At 36.5% G+C, this 20,082-nt stretch overlaps 1 protein-coding gene and 1 non-coding gene across 6 annotated transcripts in view; both read right to left on the reverse strand.

The window, feature by feature from the left end:
* Positions 1-1,902: 1,902 nt before the first annotated feature.
* CCAR1 (cell division cycle and apoptosis regulator 1) overlaps positions 1,903-20,082 on the reverse strand; it is a 31,654-nt gene continuing 13,474 nt past the window's right edge. For 4 of the 5 annotated variants that reach the window (XM_074874264.1, XM_074874262.1, XM_074874261.1 and 1 more), the window contains 16 exons: positions 19,605-19,830; positions 18,208-18,321; positions 17,187-17,353; positions 16,263-16,473; positions 15,372-15,455; positions 14,526-14,711; positions 12,709-12,900; positions 11,990-12,223; positions 11,561-11,672; positions 11,264-11,305; positions 9,795-9,877; positions 8,694-8,840; positions 8,174-8,294; positions 7,418-7,603; positions 6,832-7,037; positions 1,903-5,456 (listed from right to left, as the gene is read on the reverse strand). In XM_074874264.1, coding sequence (XP_074730365.1) covers positions 5,397-5,456; positions 6,832-7,037; positions 7,418-7,603; positions 8,174-8,294; positions 8,694-8,840; positions 9,795-9,877; positions 11,264-11,305; positions 11,561-11,672; positions 11,990-12,223; positions 12,709-12,900; positions 14,526-14,711; positions 15,372-15,455; positions 16,263-16,473; positions 17,187-17,353; positions 18,208-18,321; positions 19,605-19,830 — 2,371 coding nt within the window. In that variant the 3' untranslated portion in view covers positions 1,903-5,396. The remainder of the gene's footprint in view (positions 5,457-6,831; positions 7,038-7,417; positions 7,604-8,173; positions 8,295-8,693; positions 8,841-9,794; positions 9,878-11,263; positions 11,306-11,560; positions 11,673-11,989; positions 12,224-12,708; positions 12,901-14,525; positions 14,712-15,371; positions 15,456-16,262; positions 16,474-17,186; positions 17,354-18,207; positions 18,322-19,604; positions 19,831-20,082) is intronic. The other variant, XM_074874263.1, reaches the window with a different exon arrangement.
* LOC141946252 (small nucleolar RNA SNORD98) lies at positions 17,508-17,571 on the reverse strand. Its single transcript, XR_012629773.1, has one exon. It is a non-coding gene; the product is annotated as a small nucleolar RNA SNORD98 (small nucleolar RNA).

A 20,082-nucleotide genomic window follows, 5' to 3' on the forward strand; every position in this document is an offset into this window, starting at 1 on the left:
ACTAACTCTTGTGAAACAGACAGGAGTCTTTCCAGATGTTTAAGAGAACTTCCAAAATTGTCTAATTTCTTATTAAGGATGAAAGTGTGACAACCCACCCCCCCCAACCTGTGTGTACATTACACTTACAGTGAAAATTGCCTACTTCTCCTTTAACTTTTCCTCTGCACACATGCAATGGACTGTTTTACAGTAAATCAGGTTGGTTGCGAGACAAGTGGTTTTTGAGACCAGTAATGCAAGGTACTTTTATCTCCAACTGTTAATTTCTGTGACATGACAAGCAGCAGCAATTTCTGCTTTTTTATATGCAGATCTGCTGGCTACCATCCAGCTCTGCTACAAAGGGACCAAAAATGAAGGTTGCTGTTCTCCAGCTGTTTCTGCCCCTTGCATGACAAAACAGGAATGTAACTGGATGACCCTGTGTCAGGAAGTACAAAAAGAATTAAGCAATACAGAGGAAAAAAACCCAACTCACTCAAACAAATCCTTCTGTATACCACTAAAAGGGTTGCAAGCAAAAAATAAAGCCAATTAGTACTCTAAAAATATTTGCAGAAAAGCAGAGTGGGAGGAGTTCAGGCTGGGATTCTCCACAGTGTTCCTCCTCTCCACTCTTCCCCTCTACCCAGGTGTTAGTTCGTGATGAAATGTGAACAATGATTCAGTCAACAGGATCCTTTCACTTGCACCCCTCATTAGACTGAGGGAAAATAATCCAGGAATCAATTTCCCATCAAAACATGGGGACATGGGGCTTTGGGAATCTGTCATCTTGGCTGAAATCCAGCTTAAGTACTTTCTCCAAATAGAGCCCTCTCACAGGACTATTGTTACCTACTTGTCCCAAAAGATCACTACAACACTCTAGGATCTGCTAAGGTGGAAGATTCTAGAGCATATGAGAGCAGGGACTTCTAGAGGTACCACATGGACCATATCATTTGCCTCCCACAAAGAAACGGTCAGACCTCACCACGCTGGGAGATTGCTTGCCTATTGGAAGTTCACACAAACACACCTTGACACTGCAGACCAAGTTATCAGCAAGAATAAAAGCTATACGTGAGCTCCTTCCTCAGGCTGGGGTGGGGGGGGATATGGAAGAAAAGACCATTCCTTCTAAATAGAAGGACATCACCGAACAATTTCAACAATTTCAATCAACAAAGTATTTCAACATGCACCTGTGGTTTAACATGCTCTGTAAATGGTCCCAGAGTAGTGAAGTACTGCAGGTACTAAAGAAAAACTCTGGTAGTTTAACCTCATAACCCTGCACCAAAAAAAATCAAACTGCAGCATGCAACAAACAAAATTACTCAGTGCCACTATTCTGTTATCACTTTAGAGAGAAGAATAAAGAGAACTGAACTAACACTGGGCTAGATACCACAGCTTGCAGGATTACAGAATCACACCTGAAAAGATACTGATTCTTACAAAGCAATATTCCTAACTGCAGTTAAAACCCTACAACACATACAACTTCAGGCAATATTTGGTATGTTCCAAAACTCTAAATTTATACTCTGTATCATGATTCCATGGATTATATAGTGGATGAATAAAAAAGGAAATTTTTTTTTGTTTGAAAGCAATACATTTTGTTATTAGAGCTTTTTACTGTAACTACTTTCATACAATACTTCTAATGAGACCCAGTATGCAGAAACATGAAAGTCTGGTGGGAAAACACTGGCAGTTTTGATAGCCGAGTAGAGGTATTCATTATTAATGCCATTTTTATTGTCGCACTACATGGCAATATATAAGTCCCAGTTCAATTTCTACTTGAACCTTTTCTGCTTTCTGGAAAATATCAGCATAAGCGTATCGACTGTGCTACCTACACATTTTGCAATCTATTGGTGGCCATAAAACTCAAGTCACTCAAAATGAATTATTTTATATTTAATTTTTTAAATATAAACTGCACTGAACAAATGCATTCAAGGTAAGAACCTGACCTGGGTACACAAAGATTACAGAGAAGCAAGAGAAAAAACACGTTTTGTGCACATTCCTGATAAAATTATCAGGGAAAGTTAACTGTGTTACATAAGTTCAAACAGATATTCACACAGTACATTACTCGGCAGAAAGATGGCCTGAAAGCCATTCATCTCTCTCAAAGCAGTTAAACATTGAAAAAATGTTATGTTAAAGGACTAAGCTTCATATTGTTAGATTCTGAAACAACTCAATTGTAAATGCTGGATCTGTGGAAACCCACGGGCACCAGACAGAATTCCAGCTTCTCCATTGCACACTTCAGGGCGCCACAGACTGGGCCAGAGGACACCGGATAAAGCAAGCAACAGCTGGGAAGTGATTCTGCAGCAGTGCCCAGGCGCTACAGGCACAAGCGTCAAGCGCTGGGTGAGTCAAGAAAACGTTCCATGTCTTCATCGTGGTAGAACATGCAGCAAGTGCTGTGGGCAGCTTCATTATCCCGCATGCAATCCTCAACGCTTCAGAAAACTTTGGCAAAAATTCATTGTTGGTCTATTTGCTGCTGTTTCTATGTAGCACTGAAACTATATACTTCTGCCTTTTTGTTACCAGAGCAAAAGCAAAGGAGCCTCAAGAGAGTCTGCTTTATTCTAGACCATTTTGCATGCAGATGTATCACTCGGAACTTTCTTTCTAGCTGTATTCAGAGACGTCCACAAGTCTGAATGTCACTTTGTAAGGGTTTAATTCATTAATTCCCCCATACTAGACAAAACACAAAAGAAGAGGGAAATAATCTATAAACTGAGATCAGATTCCATTTACTGGCCTGCTGTAGCAGTTGGTTCTGTACAGAACAAGGCAGTCTGAGATTTACTACTTCCCACAGAGAATCTATGATGATTTTAAAACTACAAACAAATTGGACGTGGAGGCAGCAGTAAGACCCAACTTTGGCTCCCTTTTACCAGCCTTTCGCCAGCAACGGATACGTAATGAAAGACTTAGAAGTGGAAAGCCCATGAGGTGGGAAGTATGGTCAGGAAATACAAAAACATCATTCATAAATTAAAACTGACAGAAGATTGCTTCTCCAAACCTCCATTACTGATACTCTATTCAATGTTCTTAACAATTAGTTATATTTCTGGGAATATTACCAAGAAGCTTTAGCTAATGACCAGCATTGATACTGTGTATATACAGAACCTTGTGCTGTTTGGTAAAGTGACTTATAACAGTCTGTAGAGGTGCCTTCTTCCTCAGATTAGTTGTGCTTCAGGAGACTGGTCAAGCTTTGTGGAGGTTGTAAAACTCTTCCTTGGTTTTTTTTTTCCTTTATTCTTTACCCTTTTAATTTCCTTTCCAACATAAATGCAGACTCTACATAGTATCTGAAACACTATTACATCAAAGCAATACAGAGAAAGATTACACTCATTCTAACAAATATTCTTTTTCTTAAATACTGTAAAAATCTGTATCGCTCTAGCAACTATCTCACAGGGCCACTCACTGAAACACGAGATGAGGCCTGGTTGTTGTGACAACTGCTTTCAGCTCAGCAGTTCAGGGTAAAAACACTCAAGCAAAATATTTCAACAGATGTTTCAGTGTGCCTAAGATGTTACCTTGAATTCTAGAATTATTTTCTCGTATGTTCACAGGTACTGCTGAAAACTCATGAACAAAGTATTTCAAATGCAATCCTTTCAAGTCCATTTAAATAAAGTGTGCTCAACGTCAAAAATGAAACATGCTGTCAACAATTTGTACAAAGGTAAAGGTGAAAAATATAATTTGATTACAAAAGAATTTGTTAACAACATCTGTACACCACAGATAACGCTTTTGATAAGATTAAATTATCACCATCCTCAATCATTCCAATGAGATGTTATCTCTTAATTCATAAAGCATGCATTTTCTGTGTACTTATATGCAATCAGTAGTGTTTTTATAGTACTTCCTACTTTAGTGTGAACAGTTATTATACAGTGACTCAACTGAGATGAATGAGGGGGAAGCTTATGCATGTTATTTTAATAAAAAGATATTTTACTTGTCTAGCTCCAAAAGAGCCAAGAAAGGTAAGTGATAAAAGCACCAGCTTAGACTCTTTTGAACATAAATTCAGGCATTTTAATGTGTATCTCAGTGAAGCTACATGAGTTTCCATGTAGGTTATTCATACATATTATGGCACTTAGACTCTCCTAACAGGTATTTAGTTACCTAGGACATCTAGGCTAAAAAAGGAAAGGTCTGCTAAAATTAACCATTTCTGTAAGAAAACACTCCTGTCCCAACCTTCAAACCCCTTAATTTTCCTGGAAGTTGCACCAAAATACAATTGTTTATATTTCACATTTTTTGAATAAATTGCCTTTGACAATGATGTCACCTTAACTGTTAAGTCTAGATCTCTAGTGATTTCTGAACACAAAGGAAGGCAATCTTACCCACTTCCAACAATCCAACTTGTGTCCTGCTCCTTAGCAATTACAATGTGGAATATTGATACTTGTGTATCCATCATTTTGTTGGACTAAAGTATTTGAAGTAATGAAGAAATATTAAGAAAGAAGTCCAAATTTAATTAAAGGTGGCTTACAATGGTAGCTTTTTCTCCATGTAAGGCATTATTCTGACATCTACTGGCCTGGTATCCAACCATACATTTTAATACACTGCATTTTTTTTATTAAAAAGGAGCATATATATTAATCCAAAGATAAGAACAATTAAAGGAACACAAATGACATACATTTAAAACAGGCCCATGTATTTTCATATAAATCTCACAACCCTACCAGTATTTTGGTAGGTTTCTATTGCTTTCTTAACTCATCTGAACTACTGTATATTATGAGGCTTTAATACAAGCAGCTTTGGGGAAGAAAGCTATATTTGGAAGGGAAAAGAAAGTTGTGACAAGTAAAAAAAAAATCCAAGAAGCTTTTTTTTAAAAAAAAAAATCTTTACTTGCAAAATTAAGCAGCATGCTATCTTGTGATTTATATTTGAATTTAAAAAGACTAATTAGACCGAAATAAAAATAAAAACCTAAAAATGGCAATTCTATAAATAATGAAAAATTTGATCTCACTAGACTTTAATGAAAAACATTTGGTAATTAAATACTTGCTACTGTCATTACGTTGATGAACTTTATTAGGGTTAAAACTATAACAAAGTTCATCCTAAAACATTTTGCAATGCAAAATTATTTTCACTCGAGGAGTGTCTCAAATTGAATGCTAAGAATTACAAGTAATCTTCAGAAGCAGACACTCACATTCATAAAACTTTATACATCTTTTGGAACTAAGATATTTATACTACTAAAATCAAACATGCATCACTTCCCATACATTCTGGTATCGTGACTTATATTACATTATGTAACACCATTCTTCTAAACAGCAGCAGTTTTATCATACGTTTGCTCCATTTTCTTTGGATTTCTGATCTTTATCTTCGTTCTTCACAATATCCTTTAAAAGAAAAAAGGGAGAGGATAACATGAATTCCAGAAGTGGTATTTCTCCTGTGAACTATGAAGCAGCATAAGACAAAGATACTGTTTGGTGTCAACTTTAAATACTATGTGAACTGGTATCTTACTCAGAACCAATTTGTATTTCCAGTATCTTCCTGAAAAGTTGAGGGGGTCAGAAATTAAATGTGACTTATGCACTTCTGAAGAGAAACACAAAAAAACCATCCCCAGATGCCTCACTTTATAGTCTAAAGGTCTAGGGGATTGTTGGGCTTTGGTTTTGTTTGTTTTTCTGCTGGTTCCTTGTGTTTCGTTTGGGTTTTTGTTTGGGTTTTGTTTTTTGTTTTTCCTTTTATTTAAAGAGCAAGTGTAAACAGTTTTTTTAAAATCCATTACAGTAATAATTTACCATAACAAACACTTACATTGGTCAAAGCCATCTGAAAACACTAGGCTTAGCCATTTTCATCTCAAAAATACCAGACAGAATGAGCAGGGCTATTTAACTGAGCTTTTTGCATGGCAAAAGAGGGTTATGCAGTGCCTTCAGCAGCTGGTTCTGGTGGAGTAGCAGGTCTACAGCACGTAGTGAAGCACAGGACTGCGTAACAATAGTGATGACAGACAGCTGCAAGGTACTGCCAGTTTAATAAGCTACAGTGACTTATATGATGCAGCACTTGTATCCTACAAGGTGGAGGGAAAAAAAGAGTTCTAACATTTGTCAAGTTTTCTAGGTTTTTGTGTGTGTGTGGTTTTATTTTTGGAGCTTTTCTAGATACTATATTGTCTTTTCAAAAGACTTCTGCAGACAGAAGTAGATAGAAGCAAGGCTCCCTCCTAGTACCAGTTTGCCACTCAGTAGCCTTCAAAACCTACTTCTCAGCCTTACTTAACAGGCCCCCACAGCATTCCTAGGGAATATAGAAGCATCTTTCTCTACAGGGATAGAAATGCTCTAGAGCATTATGTGGTTTGCTTAAAATTTATTTTACTAAAATACCCCTACGTAAGTTGAAATACTTAAGTTCTGCCTTGAAAAATTACTCCTACTGATCAAACAGAAGAGCAGATTTGGAGTGTTGGGGATGGACAAGATCAGGACAGGAAAACATCAACATGGTTTGATATTTACATCAATATTTATACCTTTTTTAACATTTAAGTCAAGTACATGTGTTTCAAGCTCAGAAAAAATATATCTTTAAATAATCAGTATCACATTGAACATCTTTTATATATATACATTAAGATACTACTGCCCTGAATTCATGTGAAAATTCTTTTTTATTCTGAAGTTTTTGTTGTGATAACTTAGTCTACAGGAAGCTTGCATACAATAATAAAAAATGGAATTAAACAATTCTAACCTGTTTAAGAACACTCTGTATTTCATCCATAACAGTAGCTAAATTTTTGATTGTCTTATTCAGCTGACCCTCAAATTGCAAATTTTTATCATCAGAGATCTTCAAATTTTCTTGCAGTTGGCCAAGGTCCTTTTTCACTTCTTTGAGCTCCGTAGATAGACTTTTGTTAGAATTCTCCAGTTGTAGTATGGTCTTTTCATCCTCATCTTTGGAAAAAATAGAGTCTGTCACTTCCAACGCTGTGTATTTTGTATCTTAATATTCCACTTACATGCCAACACCATAACTACTAATATTTTAAAGAACATTAAAAACTGCATTGCATTATAATTTGATAATACTCAATTCTGACTACATTTGGAAGTCTTACATTCAGTTTGAATAAAAAAGAAAAGCATTTCAGCATGGTGACAATGGTACTCAACAACCGTTGGTGTGCAAGTTCAAAGGGCTTGGGAAATAGAAAACAGAAGTTTATGGTAAGCAAATAGCTATGGAATTTAGATCACAAATATTACTCAAATTGGTTTATCTACTTAGAAAGTCTTGCATCCACGTAAGTCCCACCTTCAAAGTAATGTCCCACCTGTTTTTTCTTCCAGTAACTGAAGCTTTTGTTCTATCTCTGCCCGCACTCTTTCACTCTTCTCCAGCTTCTGCAAAAGGCTCCCAACATCCACCATAGCTCCATTGTACACAATGAGGCCGACATTTTCCTCTATGGCTTTTGATTCTTGCTTTATAGTTGGCGACGGTAACAGTAATCTGTTTCCTGTATTAGATTAAGCAGCATTAGGAAATAATCATTCTGTCATTTTTCAGTTCTAGTGACCAACCTCAAAAACTTCTTAAAAGAATAAATTCCTAAAATACAGATTCAAGTTGCTGATCTATCCCTCATATTTCTCTCCTCCCTCCTTACCCGTATTTCCCCCCTTACCCCAAAAAAGGGAGCATGCCCTTTCATGGCATTCTTCTATGCCTCCTTTCTGCAGTAATTTGTCTTCAAAAAATCAGGCTCTGTTCTACTACCTATAGCACTGATCCTCCTGACTGCAAAACTGCTGGGAATGAAACATGTTGTTCATCAATATTCAGCATTAACTTCGGTCCTCCTTTCTGTTCCAAGATATTAAGATTTATCCTACAGATGCAACAAGATGTGCTGGAAGCCAGAAATACTGTCATTTATGAACTGCCCAAGATCTACTTTTCCAAACTGGCAGGTTCCCTGCAGACCTGAATTAGTTTCTGGAAGACAGCAAATATCTCAGAACTCTCATTATCATTCGCACAGAAACAATTCTCTGAAAGTTTGTGGCATAAAAAAAAGTAATACCACCTAACATATCTTCCTGTAGCTCTTCAGACTCTTCTTGGTTTTCTTCATCTTTAGAAGTATCTGTTAGTCTTCTGTAAAAGCAAGATTCTCTAAGCACTACTTTATTAAGTAGCTTCTTGACCTAAAACAGAGCCGTGGAAAGAAATACGGTGTTACTTAATTCACAAAAACTGTATTACCTGAACAAGAATGTTTTAACTGGAAAACTTAAAGAAATTGCACAACTTTTTGAACTTTAACATACTGGGGCTTAAAATAAAAACAAGCTAGGGAAAAAGATACAGTTTTGAGACAAAAGCTACCTATACAATATGGGCATATTAAGAGCTGCAAACGTCCCCTTTTCATTCCAAGACAATTTAGAAAAGATTAAACTAGTGTTTCATTGTAAATATGGAGCGGTTACATAAAAATCAGGGATCAAGTATGTAAGCAACAACCTTCAGAAGCTAAACTATATTCCTCCCGCTTACAGCATTTCTGTAATCTTTTTAAAGAGATTTCTATTACTATACAAAACCTGAGCACGTGACAGGTGTAGTCCAAGAGTGTACAGTATCTCCTCCATGTCCTTCTCCAGAAGATATCCACAATGACTTTGATCAAAATAAACAAAAGCCATCAGAAGATCCCTATTAACAGTTACCATCTGCGTCTTGTCCTTCTCCTACAGAAAATTCATTATGGGATCATTAGGAAGTTAAAATATCATTTTTCCATAAACACGTAAACTTTTCAGTTAACAAAAGTACTCCTCTGTTCATTTTATTGTTACTTTCAGTCAAGTGATTAATATCTAGCATTTACCTACTGAGCTCAAAAATAAGCAAGCTGTTTAGAACAAGTAATCTTTCAAATATTTAGAAGAATTACAGCACAATGGACAGTAACATCTGGTAGACACACTTTCCTTTTGTTCATGCTAATATGTCCAAAAATTTGAAGAATTAACCTAATTAAACAAATAACAGTAAACATCCCTTCTCCTCTCAAACACGTTTTACTGAACAGCTGTTTTCAAAGTGAAATCCCCATGAACATTTAACAAGGGAGCATCCAGCTCTCACAGCTACAGCAGTTCTGCAGACTGTGTTTTCCCACTATTCCTATTCCTACATCTATTTTTGCTTGAAGAAAAAAATAAAAAGAGAATCAGAAAGCATTTATAAAGACAGTTTAAGTATAACAACTCAAACTTATGCAGCCCCTTAATCTGAACTGTGGAGGCAAGCTATCGGCCCTATGATGCAAAAAACATCCATCTTCCTGCAAGGGGATGTAAAAACATCACATAATGATTTCAAGCTCACAACTGAAAAGCCAGTTTATCAATCAAGCTAAGCTGCTCCTTTTCTCATCAGACACATCAGTATCTCATGTAAGAAGGTTTTTCCAACAGCTTTCACCCAATGAAATTTGAAATGTAAGTACAAATAGGTTGTGAGCACCCTACCCAAAGCTGTCACATGTTCCCTAACTTCTATATACACTTAATTTTCAGTGCAGAAGTCCTGAAGCAATCCAAGAGTGCAAATAGGTCTTATAATAAACATAAAGTTAAGCTCTAATTAGGACACCTCTAACAAGGTTATATGTAGTTGTTAAGAAAGATGTTAATTACTTTATCTTTAGACGACCTCTCTTTACAATGCCTATTTCCCTCTCTTCTGTCCTCCCGTTTGTTCATTTCCTCTTCATCCCGGTCTGTAAAACAGAAAGAAAATTCAACATACCCACAGCAAATGATTCTATAACTATTATCTTAGAATACACATGTTCATTAGAAAAGCTCATATAAACCCCCAAATATAAGAAATTAATATATTTCCCTGAAAAATAAAAGAAATGGCACTTAAGTGAGTCCTATTAAATTTTTATTTTTCTCTGGTCTTATTTTAACATTTGTCATTCTTTTTCCCCGCATGTGTTTCACACACACAGGATAGAAGAGCTTAAACAAATGCTAACTAGGCCAGAATGAGTTCCGCCAACATCACCATCTATTTAAGTGGTGTGCAGAAAATTAGTGCAATTCTCCCTAATGAGGCTTGGCAGAGTCTGCATTCAGCTATGGTTATTCTTATTAGGACAAAATCAGTACTATTTACTCTGAAATATTTTATATCATAAAAACCTTATCAACTACATAATTAAAAGCATGTGTTTATACTCATGTCTGAGTGAAACGTTACCGATCCTATGATTTAGATTCTCCAAGAAGTTACAGATCACATCGCTTATTAGATGTGAATTACAAACTGCAGGTTTTTTGACAGTACAGTAAAACGAAATCTAAAAATCAAGAGAGAAAGAGGAATACAACAACTGCAGGAATGGATTACAGCATGCAGCTCTGTACCTTATGTGCAAGTCTTTGGTCAGAGAATCATGTGCCAAGTTCAGCTTTAAGCTCACCTTTCTTGTGAGGAAAACTTTGGAAAAAAACTATGTATCACAACACTTGTCTAATTTTGCCAACACGTTTCTGAGAACCAATAGCTTTCTCCTGCACCTCCATGGCATGTTGGATTGTTCTCAGCACCTCTGACTGGGAATGGCACAAGGACAGATTATGGGAAGGAGCAGCACTTGTACAGAACAGACAAGCCCAGGGCACTCTCACAGCCAGATTATAAGCAAATAAGTTATTTTGGAAACTACAGATCAGCACCAATTTTTTTAAGGCTGGTGCAGTACTCTGCCAAAACGCTGGTTAGAAAATACTGGGACTGCAATATCTAAGCAGTTCAAACCCACACCTATAGCGAAAACTCTCCACAAAAGGACAAAAACCCCAAAGTAGTACAAACCAAAAACATACACCACGTCTTACGGCTTTCTGAACCTCTTGAGCAGAGAAAGAGGACTACTGCTGCTCACCGGTGACAGAAAAGTGCCCCAGCCCCTTTCCCCATTTCTTCAGGCAAACATAACTCCACCCAAACAGAAATCAACTCCTCGTAACATCATGTAAAGAGCACCCCACACTACATTCTGGCTTAATAAAAACAGTATGACATTTCAGAACTGAGGAATAAGAAGTTAGGCACTTAAAAGTGGCTTGGTTTTTCAGAGGTGCTGAATACTCACATCTCCTACTGACTTCAATGGGAGTTGCGAGTGGTCTGCATTCTGAAAAAAATAAAACCACTTCTATATGCATGCCTTACTTTGAGTACCACAGCTAGTTTATATTAACTATGTTTATACAATGCCTAGCATAAAGGCACTTACAGTTTAAGCAGATCTGGTCAGAATTACTAAAATAAAATTAGTTTAATAATGCAATTTTAAATTTTGTTCCAGTGCATTCGCCAGCTTGACAGAACATATTCAGTGGCAATAAAAAAAATTTCTGAAAGCCACAAAATTCATAATTCAAGATACCTTCATCTTCATCTTCAGCATCTTCTGCCTCCATCGGATCATATTCTTCTTGATTATTGTCATCTTCAGTTTCTTCTTCATCTTTAGAATCATCTTTCCTTTTATCTTCCCTCTGTAACAAAAGTTCCTAAAAATTTATCCAGTCAGAACTAAAAACCAGGAAAGTAAAAACCTCACTACCATTCATTCAAAATTTGCATGTTTGTATTTAGTCACTTAAAAAAACAAAATACAAATCCATGGGATATAGATAAATATTAAAATACCCCCAAATACAGCCATAAAATTTTTTAGAATAGATCAACGAGTCAAAACGGTTAACTAACACTACAAGACCTGAATTTTCAAAAGCAATAAAGTAAAATTCAAATAGAAACAGTTTAATATTGATCCAGACAGGATAGTACTTCATATAAGCTAGCTGCAGACCTTCTTTTCGTCTCTATCTTCTTTTTTGTCTTTATCATCTCCAGATTTTCTCCTCTTAGGTTTTGGATCATCTGTTTCATCATCTTTTTCTTCTTTTTTTTCTTTTCTCTCATCTTTTTTGCTTTTTTTGTCTTTTTTGTCCTCCCTCTCTGGGAGAGAAATCAGTGCTTTGTAAATTCTGACACCAAAATCTCTCTGAAGCATTTCATTGAAGAGTTCTGCAAACAATGATACCTGCAAATAAAGAAGAATGAAGAGAGAACTGACAAAAAGTTTTAAAATATGTATTAAAAAAATCTGTACACTTATGATAAATAGCTATGAGGTGCTATCTTACCAACTTTCACCATGTCAGAATTTTATGTAGTGTCAGATTTCTTATTATCTGGTTTGAATATGGAAACCTTAAACAACTTTATAGAAATGCTTCTTTTCTGTACTGCAATAGTTTAGGACCTAGACTAGCTGTATAAATTATAAACTCAGTTCCATACCTGAAAACATGCGCATTTCTTCTGGGTATCCTATAGTGACTATACTGCTATTGTAAACCATGTATCGAAGACTGGACAATTTTTTCTAGGTATTGCACAAAGAAACTAACTAAGTTTTATTTTGCCATGCTATCATAAACTTCTACAATTTAAGAATAGTGCAGTTATCACGTAGAACTAAAAAGAAACAAGAATGGCTAACTGTAAGTAACACAGCTAAATTACCTCAAAGGAATGTTCTTTATTATCTTCTAATCTATAGTCCAGAAGAACACTAAGAGACATAATGCTACAGTCAAACTTCCCACTCTTTGCTGCCCAGTTAGGATGTACAATGATTGCTGGTTCATCTGGCAAGATGTATCTTCTCTCCCGCCGCTGACGTTCCATTTCTTCTTGACGTTTTCTTTCTTCTTCCTAAAAAGAGGCAAAACCACTCCCATAACAGCATATACCAAAGCTTAAGTTTCAGTCTGTATATTAGTTTTTAGGACTCACTGCTTTGAAGAAGGTGAAGGAAAGTCTAAGCTGCTGAATGCAACACAGACAGAAGTTACGGACTAGAATTACAGAATGCATACTGTGGTCACTGCCAACGCTTGCCTAAGACAACTGGAAATGTGAGCAACACAAAGCAGGACGTGCAGTGTTGTTTAGCCCACAGAGCAGTGAGCACCTTCCAAATATTTTACAGTGCTAACTAACTGCAGCATGTTTGTTCAACATTGGAAGGACTCAAAGCTAATTCACTTCAAGAAATGGCATGCAAGCGAGCAAAGGAATCAATGCTCCCGAGGGGTCTTTTGTTTGTTCAGGGGTGTTTTTAGAGCTGTACAATAAGTTGTTTTATTCCTTACATAGGAAGAGTAAAGGCTTCATACATCATCTTCCCAAAGATATCCAACATAGCTCTAACAATTACCAGGTGACAATTTACACGGCTCTTTTGATTATGGGAAATGCACTCTCTATAGATACAACCGATGCAAATCAAAAAAAAGGTTAAAAAAGGTAAAATACCAAGCAGCTTACTGATTGCCAAGAGAGAAATATTAAAGTCTTACGAGTACAGAAAGAAGTCATGGCAGAGCTTGTGCTTTTTAAAAAAGCAAGCACAATCAAAGCTCCCTCCCCTAATCTTAAAGAAAGCTGTGGCAAGAAACCCCAAGATAGTTGAAGCCCATCCAAGCTGTGGGAGAAGGCAGCAGCCGACAGAATTAGCAAGCACATGGCCTTTGCTCCCTCAACAAGGTTTACACAGATATATAAAATTTCAAATCATCCCATAGTGGTTAGCAGGTAATACACAAAGAGGCAGGTTTAAAAGCAACTAACACACAATACATTCTCCAGACATTTACGCCCCTTTTCTGTGGTTGAGCTTTGGCCTTATTGCACAGATCTTGTTTATCCTCATGAAATAGCAAAACAGACTAGGTAGTACTGAAACTACCAAATGCAAAACTGAGAAACTTCAATACACAGAAGTTTATCCAGAAGCAAAAATTAAAGCTTCATAATAAGGGAAAACAAACCTAAGCAACCATTAGCCACATGAAGAGATAACCTTTTACAGACTGGAACCTGCCCTTCTCCCATTTCCACAAGAATTCCCTAAGGCTTGTATGCCACTGAAAGCCAATAAAACTAAGCAGCTGCTTTTCGTGTAGGTTTAAGAAGTTAAGATCTTGTTAAGTGTGTTCACCTGTTCTCAAGCATAGGTTTTCTTGGGAGTTTGGGATTGATTTTTCCTTACATCGAAGGTCTGACATTAATTCAGACACCCTTAGTGCAGTTGCACATTTCAGCTGGCTTTGCTGATATAAAGAAATTCAAACTTGCCAAGATTTCGTTCCAATTCAGCAGCTCAAGTTACAGCAAGAGTTCCCAGTAGTCAGCCAAGAACTACAAAATCGCAACACAACTAAGCATACTCCTGTACTTTTTATACTTAATATATATTTATACAAATTTTATATATAATATTTTATGTGTTTATGTGTATTTAATAAGACTTAAATCAAGTATGTACAAAACCTAACCTCTTTGTCATCTTCAGATTTCCTATCCTCCTCCTCTTCCTCTTCTTTCTCAGACTTCTCTAGCTCCTTTTGCTCTTCTTTTTGTTCCTCTACTTTCAGCTGCTTTGTCAGTCGAGCTATCAACTGAGATTTCAGTCCTTTAGAGCTAAGGGTTCGACTTTCTAATTCTTTGCGAAGGTCATTTACCTGGTAAACAAAAGCTCTGTAAGTGGTATCAACCAGTGACATTGCAAAACATTTGATTAGCAGAAACGGCAAAGTAAAATTAAGAGCACTGAAAAGTCAACTGTATTTTTTTAAATCTGCACGGAAAAACCACTAATGTTTACTGATATAGAAGACACATTACATTTAAAGTTGCGTTCTCCTCAAAGAACCCCTTTTTGAGAAACTTTTCACAAGGGCAGGGAAAGGATTTTACTACAGTGAAATAGTTTATTACTTTTATTCCTTTCAAGGAAACTTTTTATTACGTCTCCTGACATATTTTTGATAATTATTGCCTTTTTAAACTAACATTAAAGTATTTTAGACCCCACATTTTTTAATGCAAGTAGATATAACCAGATTGCTGCAGAACTTTCATTTTCCAGTTAGTGTATCATATGTGGTACCCTTTAATTGTACAAAGTTCAGAACAGTTTCAATTAGCTGTATTCACTTATTAAAATCAGGAGTCACACTTGTACACTGTGATATCGCATCCAATACCTATAAAATCAGCAAGGAAGATAAGACACTACTGAAGCTTTTTGCTCAGTTAAGGGAAAGTACAGCTGTATTTTGGGTCGTGCCTTAAAAATGAAAACATACAACAGAATCAATTTTAAGAAAAATGTTAGTTACCTTCATCGTTTTGGGATCCAGTTTAGACCAGTGCGTAGGCGTAGAGATCTCTTTAGCTTCCCCATCATCCTTTTCCTCTTCGTCCTGACAAACAAAATTTAGAAATTATCATTCAGAAAGCTGGAAAGCATTTCAGTTATTTTTTAAATTCTGTTGCTGATCTGTGCAAGGTCACAACTGTTTCAGATAGTCTTCTCCTAAAGTTATTATTTAGACAAGTTCACACACACATTCTACCACTTTATAAATGATCACAGTGCCACTCAGCCAATACAAGCCAGATCTGTGGAACACAAAAGGGTGATAAGCAACACCACAAAGAATATCGGGGTTACACAGACACTGCTGGTCTCCATTAACCACACAGTGTGTGATCTTCCCCCAGATTTTAAATCCCCCAAATTACTCTTTGTTCAGTCAGACCTTCCCTTATTCCAAGATGTTGATCAGCCACATGGCCTGAAATTCAGATGTTTCAGACTAACGTTTGTTCAATTTCAAATATCACAATTAGAACTGGCCACAAGAGAGAATTTAGAAATTTTAGAAAATGGCAAAATGTTTAAAGACAGCTATTCATAAACTGCATCTCACTCAACAACTGGTCCCAGATTCCAGCAACTACGTCTATGATAAAAAATTTTCTGCGCATCATAAGCACAATTTAAATTCCATTTGTGATATCAGCATACACATTTAAAGTTAGTGAACTAGCTGAAATAAAAATAAAAACCAACATTCACTACACTGCTGAAAGCTGGTTTACCAGTCATTGTTACCAGTTATGTTCCTCCTATGTATGTATGTTGTGTAGTATGTGGTGTGCATTTTGTGCCTGTGTTCCTGTGCCTGTGAGAAGCAGAAATAGAAAAAGGGATTAGCGTTCAGTGCCTGTTCTCCATCAGCCTCCTTGCGTTCACCCTGAAGCTTCTCGACCAGCTGCTGCTTGTATCCTCGGGAGAGGGTTTCCCACTCTGAGCGGGTGGGAAGGCAATGCCAAACATCCGGGAAAAATAAAACCACTGTCTCCACATGAGCTGGAACTGTACGCCCCTTGTGGGTCTCCTCAGGGCGATGGTAGCGAATCTCTGCAAAACGGTACCTGTTGCAAGGGAAGAAGCATGTTGGAAAAAAAATTCTACAATACATTTTAAAGAGCCTAGATCACTTGTAGCACATCAAGTAAAGAAACTTTGCTGCAAGACCTTGAAGTTTATCTAAAGAAAAAAATTATGGAAGCCATATTTTCTCTTTTGGCACATTTGTAAAAAGGTATCACAATTGAAAAGGAGGAAAACCAACAAAATTCTTTTTAGATAACTTGTTGTTTAGCACACATAGGTTTAATGAGCAAATAAAAGTTGTTGAAACACTTTAAATTTAGCATACAATAGACTTTCCTGGTATTAGTAAAACTGCAGTGAGCATTAACTCAGGACAAAAACTGATCAAGAGAAAATATGGCTATATAACGAACGGCTATTTATTTATAACAAAAGAACAATGAAATGAAGTTCTCTTGACGATCTTCTTCAGCTATGCACAAAATGAAAAATATTTTCAACGCACATTCATTAAAAAATTACAGCATAACATGTCAAAATAAATCCAGAGTTTTTAATTAGTACTTAATGCAGTATTCAGCACAGTTGGCACCAATCAAGCTTATAACAAAACAGAACATCCTTTGAGTAGTTTACCTGCACTACCAAGAGCAGCCGACAAAGAAAAAGAGGTTTTTCCATCTTTTTTTCAAACTCCTGGTAACAGACAAGTATTACTACAGTGTACTTTGCTTTGCAGTACAGTACTTACCATTGTGTGCATACACTTAAGTCAATCCCTGTAAGAGCCTTGCAACAACGGATAGCCGTCTTTATCAGCACGGAAGGGTCCTTTTCTGGATCAGGTCCATCCAGTGATGGGGACCAGTGTCCTCCAATAGCCATAGCTTCATCTTTGCCTTTCATACCCACTAAAAACTAGACAAAAAGAGTCTTCTGAATGTTCCCCTGCTAGGGGTAAAGAGTCATTTTCCCAAAGCACAAAGAATATTATTTCACAGCACACACACTGAAATCCGTGAGTAAACTCTCACGTTATTTTGAAATCTGAAAACGAAAGTCAGTCAAGAAAGAGTTCAGTTATTTTCTTCCACAGATTATTTCAGAAATGGAATAGGTTTAAAACATCATCACTCATTCTTGTTTGCAAGACTTTCCATCAAGTTTCTTTATTGGTGTAGGCTTGTTCCTTTGCAAATAAAAGCTTTCTAACACAAAAGACAAAAAGATACTAATTTAAATGGTGTCACTTAAGAGTGATAAAGCAAAGCTACAAAAGACCAGACCACAAGAGTATTACATCTATAAATTCAAGTACTCCCATTTGCTTTAAGATGATGGAGTGTAACTGGAAATCAAGTCTGTGTTGTCCTGAAACACCGTAGCACTTACAGGTTGTTCAGTTTAACAGTGGTTAAATTCCACTTAATACAACGGTTACTTAACTGTTGCTTCGTTTGCATTCTTTTCACAGCTGAGCCCTTAAAAAGAAAGTCTGAGTGCTTGTAAAAAAAACCCTAACAAAGTTATTATATAATTAACGTAGGTTTCTCCAAATAGCTTGTTTAAGTTGAACAAAGCAGTGAATATGAAAGCAGTGAAGATGGAGCTCCTATAAACTGGAAAAGAATTGACATATAACCTAGGTCCCTTCAGAGGAAAAACGAAGGCATCATTTAGCTGCCTACAAACTCCTCCCTTACCAAGAAATTTTTTAAAGCTCTATAACCAACCTTTATTGCCAAAAGTGTCTGGCATGGAAGCATATTTACCTTTACAAGTCTAGCAGGATGCTGAAATCCATCACGAAGTTCTTGGGGATCTTCAGCCAGAGCGCATGACTTGTGATAGAGATCTTCCATACTAGGACTAGCCATCAACATCACCTGTTGTGTAAGTCAGATCAGTCTTGTGAAGGTCTCCCACTATGACTGGTAAACAATGACCACAACTTGCAAACACATACATACCAGTACTTTTCCCTTAATGCCACAAAAAAAAAATCAAAACAAGCAAAGGTAAAATAAAATCGGAGAACTGAGTGTTAAAATGTCTGCCGAGGACCACTCTCCTTCTGTCCTATATGGATGCAATGTGTGATCTTATGGAAAAAATAAACTGAAAGCATGTAAAAGCAACATGCTTCATATGTTATCGCCACATGCCAAATCCCCTGTACCAAGAAGCACACTGAGTATGTTTCTGGTTTCAGTAACTGACTCCTTCCATTTTGTCACAAATCACAAGAAAACTGACCAACACATTCATCTGCATCCTCATAGCATCCCGTTAGCCCAGTCATATCTAACAAGGTTGTTTTATATCCTGAACAGGTTAATATTATGAAACAGGATGCTACTCCTCAGTTACTGAATATATTTTGAAGCTTAACCTTCTGAAAGAGAGCCCTTGCTCTGCATCAGTAGACTGAAAAAAACAGTATGTCCAATACTTGAGCTAAGGCTTCAAAGTTTTTATACACAGAAGGCAAGTAAAGTCTTTCTGAAAAATACAGGGGTTAAAGGCAGTTTTGTTTCTAACTCTGTCTTTAACAGGAAATACTTCTAAAATAGATTGACCTAGAAATCTCGGATTTATTTTCATTAAAGAGCTTTCAAATGGAACAGCTTTTAGGAAAACGTTTTGACACTGAGGTCTTTTTTGTATCATTACAGCCCCTGATGCAGCATTTTTTGACATTCAGATAATCCCAATATGCCCAATCTACTTTCAACAAAATAATAAATAATGAGATGAAAGAAGAAAATCACTAAACAGAAGAGCACAAACTGCACAGAAAGGGCCCCTGAAGGGGAAAAAAAACAAAAGGGCTCGATCAACTATTCAGAATGAATTGCCTAAGAAATACATTCAGAGATTGTACAGCAGCTGGCTTTCTTTCCTATCATCAGATCACTGCAACTGGGTGCAGAGAATGGAAGACACCTCAGCAAAATCAAGATTTAGGACAGCTCTAGTAACAAAAAAACAAACTGATTTTCAGTCATGATTCTTCAAGCTTTACACACTAGCTGTTTCCTGAGAAGTTTAAAATGCTGTATCTTGCTCAAATCATCGTAGAATATTTTTTCAGTTATACTCACTTTTTCACCCTATTGGTAAAAAAATTTTCTAATGAATAGTCTTAATACTGGAAACCCGTACAAACCTTTGCACTGTACAGATGATCAGCATCGGGTGGATCAAGGACAGAAGCGTTTTTATCTATAGGATCTACTTCTCTATGCATTACGTAGAAATTACAGTAGTTTCCCAGCTGAAATGGTCTAGACATAGGAAAAGCATCCACCCATGTAAACTGAGCATCAAAGAAATCGCTTGGGATATACAAGTTCTGGTAACGCCTCCTCAGCTCCATCATATCACAGCTACGGCTGAAATAAACAACATTATTTAAAAGATACAGCAACAGAAGAATCATTAATAAAGCACATAATTAAGAGATACATTAATTGTAAATACAACCGTTGTATATTTAATACTAACTTAAATATATTACTCTTTAAATTTTACATAGTGTCATGGATTGAAGTTTAAAAACAAGTAACTACGAAACACTCATCTGATTAAGATGCCTGTATTAGGGAATATCTATTCAACAGGGTTATACAGGTATTTTGCAGTAG

The sequence above is a fragment of the Strix uralensis genome, chromosome 7 (assembly GCF_047716275.1).
Source record: "Strix uralensis isolate ZFMK-TIS-50842 chromosome 7, bStrUra1, whole genome shotgun sequence".
Lineage (NCBI taxonomy): Eukaryota > Metazoa > Chordata > Aves > Strigiformes > Strigidae > Strix > Strix uralensis.